Source organism: Dipteris shenzhenensis, chromosome 14 (assembly GCF_047967505.1).
Source record: "Dipteris shenzhenensis isolate YYH24624 ecotype China chromosome 14, Dip_SZ_1.0, whole genome shotgun sequence".
NCBI classification, from domain to species: Eukaryota; Viridiplantae; Streptophyta; class Polypodiopsida; order Gleicheniales; family Dipteridaceae; genus Dipteris; species Dipteris shenzhenensis.
The window spans coordinates 27,563,139-27,576,975 of record NC_141609.1 but is presented as its reverse complement, the minus strand read 5'-3'; the positions used below and the strand labels follow the sequence as shown (position 1 = coordinate 27,576,975).

At 43.4% G+C, this 13,837-nt stretch overlaps 1 protein-coding gene across 1 annotated transcript; it reads right to left on the bottom strand.

The window, feature by feature from the left end:
• Positions 1 to 2,872: 2,872 nt before the first annotated feature.
• LOC147894406 (putative linoleate 9S-lipoxygenase 5) lies at positions 2,873 to 7,051 on the bottom strand. Its single transcript, XM_087384714.1, has 9 exons — positions 6,569 to 7,051; positions 6,127 to 6,416; positions 5,748 to 5,994; positions 5,286 to 5,642; positions 5,066 to 5,151; positions 4,824 to 4,931; positions 4,435 to 4,733; positions 4,028 to 4,312; positions 2,873 to 3,919 (listed from the first exon to the last, which is right to left on the bottom strand). Exons 1-9 carry the CDS (start codon positions 6,783 to 6,785, stop codon positions 3,166 to 3,168), a joined length of 2,643 nt encoding a protein of 880 aa, XP_087240840.1. The 5' UTR covers positions 6,786 to 7,051; the 3' UTR covers positions 2,873 to 3,165.
• Positions 7,052 to 13,837: the final 6,786 nt, after the last annotated feature.

Genomic DNA, 13,837 nt, shown 5'->3' with positions numbered 1-13,837 from the left:
AGAAAGGGCCCTCTTTCGTACATACCACGGATCTCGTGTGCCATACCCTCAGCGTCTAAGAGCACTTCCAAAGGATATTCATGTGGATTGGCTACTTGATGAAATGGAGAAAGCAGAGAAAGGCGAGGGGATGCATATCACAATGGAAGAATGGGAGTATGCTAGGGGATGCATGAGCAAGGTCGGTATATAGAATGTTATGCATAAGTTAGGAGGTTTTTATAATTTAGATTGCTTATTTAATTGATTTTTTCTTGGTGTAGTGCACTATGTTCAATGCTATATGGTGTGAGGGCAAGCATTTTCGAACACAACGGATTGATGATAAGAGAAACACACAAGATTGCGGCGTCATTGCTAGCTTTGAGGGAGCCAATGGAGTCATGGATGATTATTGTGGCATAATCCAAGATATCATTATGCTTGACTTTCGACGCTTCTTTGTGTATGTTTTGGATGTAAAGTGGTTTAAGGACGTGGTGGAAAGAGGCCCTAATGCAACAATCAAACGCCATGCAAGTGGCTTTGTAACTATTGACTCCACAAAGTTTTGGCAAAGTAGGAAGGACACAATAATACTACCGCAACAATGTGAACAGGTACTGTGCACACACATAAAAATACTCGCTTTTAAATATTTGATGCAAGAAAAGTAACATGATTGTATTTGTGTTTGAATTAGGTTGTCTATCAACCAATGATGGATAATAATAGGTGGTGGCATGTCATACCTATTATGCCACGTTCCAAAGTGATGTATAGTACATTTACTAATATGGAGCGTATGGAGGATGATCATGCCCATGGACGTGATGATGACCGTGATACAAGAGAGGAGGATGATCATGAGATAGGAGATATAGATATTGAGTAGATATTGAGGCCGGCATTACCCGTGAGGACGAGCCTACCATTGGAGATCTTGATTTCGATGAGCACATGAGTGGCACAAGTAGTAGTGGGTTAAATGTATTTGTAGATCTAAACACTTGTTTGGATTTTGAAGTAGATAGTTTGGCAAGGGTTGATCTCATTGAGGATGAGATTGAACCGTAGCCCCACAATTGATATTGGCAAAACTATTTTACATATTGTCTCATTCTCCTCATTTCCCTTAATTCTTGTATATGTGGGCTTGCAAAAAATTATGTGCTTTGGTAATCATGGGCAATGTTTGGAAAGCAATGATGTACACCAAAATCTCACTTTCTGTATTCTCTGGAGCGCGTCTAACCCCGCGTCTAAATGCGCGTCTGATTCTCAGTGTAAACGCGCAAATACACGCGCAAATAGACGCGTTAATAGACGGGATGTTAGACGGGCCCGTATTTTCTCAGGTCTAATGCGCAAATAAACGCGGTGATTAACGCGCAAATAGACGAGCATTTAGCCGCGCTAATAGACGCGCCCGTAATTTCTCTACTAGAGCAACGCCTATAGACGCGCCCACTATTTTGTGCATCTACCAAGTGCGTCTATAGTTGCTTTGTGTTGTTGTGTCCACGTTTCCTTGAGAGTCCTCTTGCACATAGTGAGCTTGCACCATTCTTTTCTCTGCCTTGAGCATCCCGGTCCATGCTTTCTAACATTAATAGGGACTGGAGAGGGCTCTTAGAATATTGTGTAGATATGGTGAGGAGGAGGTTCAAGGGATATAATCATGCATTTGTCATGGTTAAAGAATAGGAGGCTATAGAGGTGTTGTTAGGGATGCATTTGTTCATATGGAGTATCGTTGCTCAAACATACGACATTAAAGGTCATTTTAGAACACTAGCATATTGTATAGCATTAAAATTAGAAGTTAGGTCTCTGGGTTTTCTACTACATGTTTCTTAGCATTGTCTGCTTAGAGAGTGTGATATAGTGGAGAGTTCGATACCATTTTGTGAATTTCCACTTGAAACTACATTTTGAAAAGGTTACTCAAGGTTACAGCTAGTTTCATCCACAATATTTGAATTATAAGACAATGAGGTGCTCTATATACATAAGCTATATGTGCTTCCCAAATTATTGAGAGGTAGAGCTCATGTGCACTTGTGCACTCTTGTTATCATAGGCAGCCTAGGCCTAAGTTATCATAGGTAGCCTGGGCCTAAGTTTTCTATTTTTGAGCCTTCATTAAGCCACTTGCCACATTGGTAGACATTGATCTTCAAAATGATATAATGGTGTGAATCATATGGATTTTTGAATACGTTGAAAAAAAGTTTCATGGAGATATTATGATGAGCTGGAGGAGGTTGAAGGGATATAATCATGCAATTGTGATGGTTGAAGAAATTAGATAGAGATACTACTTAGGATGTGGCATGCCTCTACGTCTAGTCAATCCTTGGTTAGAGGTCAGAATGAGGAGGTATAGGCATGAGGAGACTTCAAGTCATGAAATGTAAAATCTAGCAAACATGTATTTTTGAGATGCAAAAATTGGCTCATTGGAAGAGTGTCTTTATTTTGATTGCTTGGAAAAACATTTTCCGAGAGAAATGACCCAACCATCAGTACTATCAAGAGCATGGGAGTGGGAGGCCCTCTTAAATTATGTAGATATATTGATGAGGAGGGTGTTCAAGTGATATAATGAAGTGATGTAAGGAGGAGGAGGTTCAAGAGTAAATATGATGGGCGTGTTGTTCAAGTGATATAATCATGCATTTGAATAGGGAGAGACGGGGGAAGGGGGGGGACAGGGGGGCAACTACTATTATTTAAACATTGCCTGAATTCAACATTCATTTGGTTGTCATCGAGGTATTTTGTCTCATGAAAAAGGAGAAATGGAGAAAATTTTGTCTTTTCCTCGTATAAAATAGAAATATATGATGTATATTGTTTTTATAAATGAATTTTTATGATAGGACATAAATCTGACATTGATTTGGTTGCGAGATATAACTTAAATTCTTCATATCTTGGAGATTTTACAAATAATTGTGTGAAAATGAAAATGTTGTAGCTTGATACGTCATGGACTTTGGGGGGGGGGGACGCAAGAGCTCCCCAAGACCGAGTTCTACCACGATCATTTCCTGAGAGTGATGGAGGATGGAGTAATCATCAGACCCTAGTACTGGAGGCGAGTTTCACATGCCCTCAGGATTGCCATTGGACAATGCGGTGATAAAATCAAAGGGGTGAAATAATGGATACAAAAGGAACTCAGATAGAGACGCTGTTAGGGATGCCCCTACCGGTCAATCCTTCTTTGGAGGTAGGCATGAGGAGAGTGTAAGGAATATGAACAGCTCCGACTCTGTTTTTGAGCTCAGGGTTGGCATTCCTGTCCTGGATCTTCTTCTGCACTTGAGCAAGCTGCTTACCAAATCTCTCGAACGCAGCCAGCACATTCCCATCGCTGCTCCAATTGGGCGTCAGCCTCTGCCCTAGATACTCCTCGTCCGACGCATGCTCTGACAGAATTTCTATCGTCGTCATCACTATCGTTGCTTGCGACCTCGATGACACCATCTCTAGAAAGAATTTCTGCTCATCCTTCTTCATCTCCTCGTACTCCTTCGTTCCTTGCTCCGGTATCAGCTTCCTCCCCATCGTTGGCTTGTTGGGCATGTATCCCGCATACGCATATTGCCCGAAATTCACCGCTGCATGGTGCGCCGACGCCACCCAGATCAGCGTCACTACCGCCTCCTGCAGCTCCTTCACGCTCTGCATCGTTGCCCACCACGTCTCGTCTCTCTTGTCTCCGTGCCCGACCTCCCTGATCTCCGTCCACCAGCTCTGGAGTTCTGTGTCCTCCCTTACCGCCGCATCGTCTTTGTAATACAGCGCTAGGTAGTCGCTTACCCAGGACTCTATCGCAGACCAAATCTCCAGGCCGTCTACTGCATACGGGTAATCTTTCACCAACAGCCTCAGCCCATGCTCTGCAGAAGCGTCCCTTTCTGCCATTCCCCTGCGGAAAGTTTTTGCAGTGTTGGCAAGGCGGATGATGAAACCAGCGACGAAGGACAGCAATTTCTAGTTATATGTCGCAAGGCAATAAGTAGGAGTCGTAGTCGACCTTTTCAGCAGATCCGTTGGGAGACCCTGCTCGTCGAACCTCCAAGTTTTGTACACAATGGACGACATCTCCATGGAATATTTGGTTGGTGTGAACGACTTCTCGATGATCCCACCCAAGAGAAGGCTTCCGCTATCGCAATTTACTAGAGCTTTTCTAGCCAGCGCGTTGATGTTCATAGTATTTCGAAAGTGCGGAGTCAAGAGCACATAGAGCGGGTGCACAGAGCTGATCTGTCGATATGTGGCGATAATAAATGGTTCCAGGCAAGCATGAGTTCTTAGCCTGCAAAGAATATCATCTCATTGTCAAGTCCTATACGTAGAATTCACGAAACTACACGCATCGACATCTTGACATCAACGAAAGAGCGCATTAAAGCTGTCGGCTGATCTCCTAAACATTACCAATGGCTGACGAGCTGGTGATATCCGGAGTCGTTTATGCTTGCGTGAGTCTTCGCGAGCCCCCACTCAAGCGAGATGTTGGCAATCCCGGGAGTGAAGACTTTCTGAATACTAGGGTCTCCCTTGCTTTTAGGAGGCAAACTCAGTTCGATGGCCACCGGTCTGAGAGTACCGTCTTTGGTGAGGAAGAACAATGAACGGGAAGCGTAGCCCTTGCCTGCCAGAGCGTTAATTCTCTCTAGGTAAGGAAGATAAACGTCGTGGTAGTCCAAGACGAAGAGCCGATTCGCATCAACAGCCTGAAGGAACAATTAAAAAGATCATATGCCTGACACCATCATGGGCAGGGCACTTTTCTCATCCACCACCACTCTCACAAGAAAACCCACCTGTTGAGCACTCAAGCCCTCGAGAAAAGGCTCGATGTGTTGCTCGGTGATCGCAGACGTTTGAGACCCATAAATTTTTTCGTCGAGCCCACCAACGGGCGGGAAAACCTGCGTGCAGATCGCAGCATAATCAATCTCAAGAGCCATCCCCTCAAATCTACGAAGTAGACAGGATAAAACTACTTTGCCAACGAATCCTACAACCAGTCCGATCCGAGAAAGGATTTTGAATCTTAGCGGACCTTGAGGCGTTCGATGACCAAGGGATTCAAGCCACTCAGCGTCTCCCGAGCGAATTCTTCGTCCGAGACCCACGCCTGATTATTTTCTGAAAGGTGCACAAAAATATGTGAGAATTCAGAGGTTCTGATCAGGATTCACCACGTATTCAATGTTGTAGCTTCTCTCCCAAGAATCGGGCAAAACATGAGCCTAGCCTGCTGCCCAAAGATATAAGCTCACCTTGAATCACTGCAGGCAGCGGATACTTGAGCAGGCTGGGATCCTGGGTGGTGTCGTCCGTAAGCTCCCGGATGAGCTCCAAGGGATCCTTGAAATTTTTGGATTCGCTTTCCTCACTGTCTCTACGATCTTTGCATTTGCTCAGGTCCAACCCTTTCGTGTAGAGCTCGCTGATCTCCTGAAACGAGGTGAAGGTGGCGTTGTTCTTGAACAAATCTTCTATGATGGGAATGATGTAGTGCGCGAAGGACTTGATTGCAGAACCGAGAAAGTCAGACTCCTTGATGTGGCCAAATTGCTCGTCGCGAGGAACGTAGATATCTTGCAGACCTGAAACCGGACTTTCCGACGCAGGATCTGCTCATGTAAATAAAAGTTAGACACTAATAAGACGACCTTGCACATAAACGCCGACAAAAGGCGTATCGAAAGATTCGAAACATGCAACGTACGGTTACATACCAGCTTTCGTTCGTTTGCGCCCTGTTCTGCACCTCCTCGGATAGGGGTAATCCTTTGACCCAGCCAACACGGGTCTCACAAGTTCCTTGCTTTCGTCGGGATTGCCGAGATCGTTGTAGACATCATAATCGTAAATTCTATCAGCGTCCTTTCTCTCGCCGGTCGGATCCTCCTGACCCTGCAGGTTCATGAGCTCTTGGGACCGGAGGGCTTGCAGTCCTGCAGGAGTTTCGTTTGGAAGATAAATCTGAAAGGGAAGCCGGTTCGGCAACGACAGGGAGCAGAGCAATGGATTAGTGGCGTAGCTACAGCACGATAGGCAGATCATGGATTCCGGATCCGGAGGCCAAAGTTATAATTGCACAGCGCTATAGCGTACCTTGTTAGAGAAAAAGATTCGAGGGCCTGTGTAGTTGCTCGAGTTATACACCCAAGAATTACAAACGAAGTGGATGTCTGTGGAGTCTGGCATCTTCAAGGTGATAGATTTTAGAAGGAACTCGTTTGGATGGTGATTCTCCACCAAGACAGCTCCAGGAGAGCCGAAATCTGCGTCAACCGAGAACGCCACAGGGTAACTTATCCCCTTGTCCGAAGTCAAGACTCCCGCAGGTTGGCGATTCCAATTCAGATGCGTGGTGCGACTACGCTTACCACCTTGTCTTGATCCTGCGCACAAATTTTGCGAGCATGCGAGAGTCAAAAATCACTGCCAATTCGCAAATTCTCTACACATGCAAACCATCGAGCTAGTTACTTCGGCGATCCAAATTCTCTACACATGCAAACCATCGAGCTAGCTACTCGGCGATCAACCCTACCTGCGAGACGATTGTGGATACTAACGAGCGCCATCTTTACGTTTTTGCCCAGAAGCTCGAGGAGCTCATCCTCGATCTCAGCAATCGGGTTGTTGAAGTCGAGTATATTATCCCTCTGCAGAAGAACTGTACCGTGAATCTGTACGTGGTGGTCATGTTCTGTGGAATGAAACAAGCTTTGTTCGCTATCCAATACATCAATCGCCATGTCGCTCATATCGGGTGGCCGAGCTGGGTAGCTAGAACTCAATTCAGAAAAATCTCTCTCTCTCTCTCTCTCTCTCTCTCTCTCTCACGCTCGTTCAGTCACTCCCTAGGTTCTCGAGAATTTTGGTCGCTCACTCGTTTGACAATATTTCTAGCAGTCGCGTTCGGTGATCAGCGTTCGGCGAACCGATATTTGCTAAATGCCTCGACCAATCCACCAATCATTTATAGAAGCAGGGAGGTTGGAGGAGGAGGAGTTGATTTATTCAAGGATATACGTACTCGCATTGATCTGCATGTAATTGTCAACGATATCGCCCCATGTTCCCCGTTCTCGAAGGAAACCGATTACTGTGTGCACATGGGATTAATCCGGCAACGTGGGGAAACTAAGTGAAGTTTGAACTAACGTATTTCTCCCATCCACCTTTCGGTTATTCAGGTTGAAATGTCCCCTTTCGTATGGAGTCCGTAATTCATTAGCTTAATGCAAGTTGAAATGTCTTTTCAGTGGACATGGCGTACACATGAGAATCCTTCGCATACAAAGCAAGGGTTAAAAACTTCAATTTTATACAAAGCACGGGTCTTGAAATGGAGTACCTTTTCCTTAACAAAGACAAATTAAAAGATACTATTTTATTATTAACGGTTTTTTATTCAAACTTTGCAAGTGTTAATACTACTACAATGCCTAAAATTTATAGGTTTTAAGTAGACATATAGCTATTAAAGGCCTTTAGCGGACGATGGTACCCATGATGACTACATTTAAGGTTTTTATTGAAAATATGCAGGTTTTAAGAATATAACTAAAATGCCTAATGTTTGTAGGATCTAAGCAAAAATATAAGTGACATTCCTTGAAATTTGTAGGTTTTAACACATCCAATTTCCAAAATTAAAGGTTACTTTCCAAAATTTGCCATTCTCTCAATATTAAGCCTTGCTAATAAGTCAAGGAGGACAAAAAGGTACACCCTATGAGTCATTCATTACTAATGAGTCAAGAGGGACAAAAAGGTATAGCCTATGGTTATTCAAGCTTAAGCTGCTTCTAGACAAAAGTTTTCCTCACCAAGCTATGAGTTTGACATATTCACATATCCTATTACTTGCACTTGTCTGCATCGTGCAAAAACAAGATGAATGCCTTCATACGGCCTGCTTGAGATGTGCAGCGTGGAAAAGAGGGTGAAAAGTTGAGAGAGAGAGAGAGAGAGAGAGAGAGAGAGAGAGAGAGAGAGGACTCTAGCTGCATTAGAATATGTCCAAATCTATGGAGGAAGTATTTTTGAAAGTAATTTCACTTCTGAAACCAAGGCTAGCTTTCAGCATGCCAAAAACATGTCTTGTACCTTTAGCCACTAGATGGAAGAAAGAAGTTCATAATGATTCATTAAAAATAAGGTCCATTGAGTCTAATTATATGTCACAACAACACAAAGCAACTATAGACGCGCTTGGTAGACGCACAAAATAGCGGGCGTGTCTATAGGCATTGCTTTAGTAGAGGAATTACGGGCGCGTCTAAAAGCGCTTCTATTTGCGTGTAAATTACCACGTCTACGTATGCGTCTAACCTGAGAAAATACGGGCCCGTCTAACATCCCGTTTATTAGCGCGTCTATTTGCACGTGTATTAGCGCGTTTATTTGCACGTTTACATTGAGAATCAGACACGCATTTAGACGCGTAAATAGACGCAAACCAGAGAATACAAAAAGTGAGATTTTGGTGTACATCATTGCTTTCCAAACATTGCCCATGATTACCAAAGCACATAATTTTTTGCAAGCCCACATATACAAGAATTAAGTGAGATGAGGAGAATGAGACAATATGTAAAATAGTTTTGCTAATATCAATTATGGGGCTACGGTTCAATCTCATCCTCAATGAGATCAACCCTTGCCAAACTATCTACTTCAAAATCCAAACAAGTGTTTAGATCTACAAATACATTCAACCCACTACTACTTGTGCCACTCATGTGCTCATTGAAATCAGCATCTCGAATGGTAGGCTCGTCCTCATGAGTAATGGCCTCAATATCTGTATCTCCTATCTCATGATCATCCTCCTCTCTTGTATCACGGTCATCATCACGTCCATGGCCATGATCATCCTCCATACGCTCCATATTAGTAAATGTACTATACATCACTTTGGAACGTGGCATAATAGGTATGACATGCCACCATCTATTATTATCCACCATTGGTTGATAGACAACCTAATTCAAACACAAATACAATCATGTTACTTTTCTTGCATCAAATATTTAAAAGCGAGTATTTTTATATGTGTGCACAGTACCTGTTCACATTGTTGCGGTAGTACTAGTGTGTCCTTCCTACTTTGCCAAAACTTTGTGGAGTCAATAGTTACAAAGCCACTTGCATGGCATTTGATTGTTGCATTAGGGCCTCTTTCCACCACGTCCTTAAACCACTTTACATCCAAAACATACACAAAGAAGCGTCGAAAGTCAAGCATAATAATATCTTGGATTATGCCACAATAATCATCCATGGCTCCATTGGCTTCCTCAAAGCTAGCAATGACGCCGCAATCTTGTGTGTTTCTCTTATCATCAATCCGTTGTGTTCGAAAATGCTTGCCCTCACACCATATAGCATTGAACATAGTGCACTACACCAAGAAAAAATCAATTAAATAAGCAATCTAAATTATTGAAAGCTCCTAACTTATGCATAACATTCTATATACCGACCTTGCTCATGCATCCCCTAGCATACTCCCATTCTTCCATTGTGATATGCATCCCCTCGTCTTACTCTGCTTTCTCCATTTCATCAAGTAGCCAATCCACATGAATATCCTTTGGAAGTGCTCTTAGATACTGAGGGTATGGCACACGAGATCCGTGGTGTGTACGAAAGAGGGCCCTTCCTTCTTGTCTTCTTGCCTTTGCATCCTCGTATCTTGTCACCCATCTTTTCATCACATCACTATTAAGCACACAAGAGGTTGATACTATTATGCAACTCCGTGTCTATTACTTTGTTGCATCCTTTCCCTTGAGGCACAATAGAGGTCATCCTTATGTCTTCATCATCTCTCCATAGTCGTGGGAGAGAGCTATCCACATCAACAAGAAACTCAGAAATATATACAAGTGACTCTTGTACCAACCAACCCTCAGCCATGCTACCTTCGGGTCTTGCATTTTGTCTCACGAAGCCCTTCAAGGTCTTCATGAAGCGCTTGAGGAAGAACAACCATCGTGCATGTATAGTACCGCATATAGCAATCTCATCCACCAAATGCACTATGAGATGTAGTTGGCTTGTGAGAATAGAACGTGGAAATGTCTCCTCCACTAAACAAACTGCCTCCACTGACATAACTCGAGCATTCTCAAGCGTGGTGGGATCTATTTCCTTTGAGCTCACATAGCTCACAAGCTCGCCCATCTTGTAAATACAATCTTTCACGTCCTTCGATGCACTATGTGAAATGCTAGTAGGTAGTATGAACCTCGGGGGGGTCACTATGTATAAACCCTCTATATCACGTGCGTTCAAGGCCTATATTTAAAATCCCTTATCTGTAAATTTTTTCATTAATAAAATGTACCCCTTTTCTATACAAATCTGTAAATTTTTTCCAAAACTATTTTAAATAGTCCCTTATGTATATTTATTTCTGTAAATTTTAGGAATAAAAAATATCCTTCTTTTGAACTCACGTGATAGGGTTATATATGATGAGTGACCCCCCCAAGGTATGAACTGAACCCGCGAGGAGGTGGTTGATTAGTTGCTTATAGCTATTCACTCACACATTTGAAAGGAAAAAGATCTTTTGCACATAAAATACTTACTTGGAGCATCTTGTGCCAATCATGAGATTTCAAGCCATATAATTGCTCTACACCTCTTTTCTTGCTCTTTGTAAAGGCTCCCTTCAAACACCTCATGCATCCAATGGGAGTACGAATTGTAGTAATAGCACGCTTCACCGTCGCCATCTCTAGCTTTGATAACATCCACGGTGCACGAGGTTAAAAAACACGCCCATTTGGTCTCTCTTGAGGCCAAGATTCATGCATCCTCCCTGTGGTACGTAGATCCTCCCTTATGCCTACCGAATCTCGTGTCCCATTCAAATGCTCCCAAATGGTAGATGCCACATTCTTGAAGATATGCATGGGATCAAGCAGGTGATTGATCTTGAGGTGGGACCAATATGGTAAACGATAAAAGATGGAGTATCTAAACAAAATAAAGTGTTAGCGTGCAATCTTTACTTTCAGCCAATATAGCCAATCTTTACTTCCAGCCATTAGTTACAAACCCTTACCGGCTCATGCCAAGTGGTGGAGGAGTCATGGAACCGTCCCAAATTCTCATCCAATCTCCCGTGGTGAGTGATTGTGGGAGGACTTCATTCCAAGGGGCAACATATCTAGGATGATTAGGTGGGAGAAATCGATGGTGATTCTCATAGATGACCTTATTCAATGCATCTACCTGTGAGGCAACTAGCGAAGGACCACAAACAGGACATGCATGGTAACCCGATGTAGTGAGACCTGAACAATAGATGCAATTAAGAGTGGAAGGTGGGTTTAGGGTGCCACATCCTTTGCCTATTCATAATTAAAAATGCAATGCTTACCTGAACACTCGCCATAGCCTGGGAAGTCATGCATTGTCCACATCAAGACTACTTTGCAATTGAAATCTCGTGACGAGGGAGGCCTACTCACATCATGCACCTCGATACCTCTCCAAAGTATCTCTAGCTCATCAATCAAAGGCTCCAAATAAACATCAGGGTTTTTGACTTTATGTTTCCCTGGAATTAGAAGGGACAGCATGACATGTCCTTTCTTAATAGCCATAGAGGGTGGAAGATTGTAATTCACCAATACCACTGGCCATACAGTGTAAGACGTGCTTTTGAGACCAAATGGGTTCACACCATCCATACCCAATCCAAGTCTCAAGCTCCTAGGTTCTTCCTTGAAACTTGGCCATGTGTCTTCAATATGCTTCCACGCAGGAGAGTCCGCGGGAGTTCTCCACTTGCCATCGGTTGATCGATGGGAGGAATGCCATGACATGAGCTCTGCAATAGATTTGCACTTGAACATATGTTGGATGCGAGGGATTATGGGAAAATGTCGCAATACCTTACGAGGCACGTCCAAGGTTTTGAGATCTGCTCTATACCTTGCCTCTCCACAAGTAGGACACTCTCTTGCATCCTTATGTAGTCCAGGAAACAAAACGCAATCGTTGACACATGCATGGATGCGCTTGTAATCTAATCCTCCAAGAGAGGTCACATGTTGCCTTGCCATATCTCTTGAGGTTGGTAGTTTATTCTCCCTTGGAAGCATTTTACACAATAGCCTGCACGTGAAGACCATAAATGAGGAAAAGCATTCGAGTAATTGACCCACTAGCATAATTCACCATGTTTGCAAAATCGACTTTAAAGCTTACTTGAGTAATGCATTCAAACTTGCATTGCTCCATCCATAGATGGTTTGCAAGTTTAGTAACTCAAGGGAGGCACGTAGAACAGAGAATGTGCACCCCTCAAACAGTGGAGTTGATGCTGCAGTAAAAAGATCATCCTGCTCCATGCTATTATCCCTCCCTTGATGGACATATAAATCCCACACCATATCATCAAACACCTCCTCCTCCACGGTTTCATGAGGTAATGGCGGAGGGCTACTATCACCATCACTCCATGCATCCATAACGGTCCCTCCTGAAGATCCCACCTCATATCCCCGACGCTTCGCCTCCTCATGGTGAGCATAGGGTAACATATGCGGGTGTGGCACTGCATCCTGTATCAAATTAAAACGGGATCATAACTCAAACATATGAATACCCATAGGTATCTCAATCAACCTTAACTTACAAACCCTTACCCTGTTTATGGTCCCATCCCATTCTCCATACTTTGAGATATGATTGAGTGTAATCCTGCGTGCACGATACATGTTTCGTCGACATCGATCACACAGACATTTGATTTTTTGCTCCAACCACATTTCGCGATGGTGGATACGGAGGGATTCATCCTCACTGGAGCTACTTGTTGAAGATGAAGACATCCTACAAACAAACAACCCACCAAAGTTGCTCTTCTTCAAATGTTTAATTTAAACTCTGTGGCGCTTCTAAAGGCGCGTCTAAAAGTGCATTTAAAATTGCATCTAAAGGCGCGTCTACTCTGTGTATTTAGATGCACCTATAGACGCGCTATTAGACGCAACTATAGACGCAGCTTTTAAACCTGCTTTTTAGTGCGCCGCTCGCTTTGCTTTTCTTCACCTTACTTATACTTCGCGCGGCTTGCTTCCTTCCTTATTAGCATATCCATAGTTTCGATGCTTAAGAGGAAGGCTCCCATACTTACTTCCAAGCTTACACTCAAGAGAAAGGCACCCACATTTACTTCTAAGCTTAAAGGAGAGGAGGATGAACAAGGAGGAGAAGCAACTTTGGAAAAGAAAGAAGAACCTTCCATACCTCTATCCAAGTAAGTCTTTTTGCAGTTGATCTTGTTTGGAAGTTTGCTCTCTCTAGATTTGTACTTTCTCGTATCCAAGAAGCGCATGATCTGGGTATCAGTGTCACGTTTTTGTGTCGGGCGCAATGTCCTTTTCTACTTTTTAAAAATCCCATCTGTCGGAGTGCGTCTAGAGGCACGTCTCATAGCGCATCTAAACGGGCGTCTACAAGCGCGTCTAAACGCGCTGTTTGCAGACACAAACAGACACGTTGATAGACGCTCTGTTAGATGCTCTGTTAAATGCTCTGTTAGACGCTCTGTTAGACGAGCTGTTAGATGCTCTGTTAGATGCGTCTATAAACACGCAAATCAGACGCGTCTATAGACGCGCTCTGACAGTAAGCCTCTCTTTTCTTCCCCTTTCTTCTCAGCTCATCAATAATAGATTTTTTACTTTTTTCCAGTTCAACATGTGGCCAGGAAGCGCTTCCAGCTCACCTGATCCCCGGGAATCTATTTGGAAGGACTTATATAACCTTTTAGGACACCCTCCTA

Bases quoted from the DNA above. Each gene is read 5' to 3' on its own strand.
- LOC147894406 (XM_087384714.1), bottom strand. From the start codon at position 6,785: ATGAGCGACATGGCGATTGATGTATTGGATAGCGAACAAAGCTTGTTT. The intron at 4,313-4,434 runs GTAATGTTTAGG...TATTCTTTGCAG, and splicing joins CACCAGCTCGTCAGCCATTG to GCTAAGAACTCATGCTTGCC. The intron at 3,920-4,027 runs GTCGACTACGAC...AACTTTCCGCAG, and splicing joins CCAACGGATCTGCTGAAAAG to GGGAATGGCAGAAAGGGACG.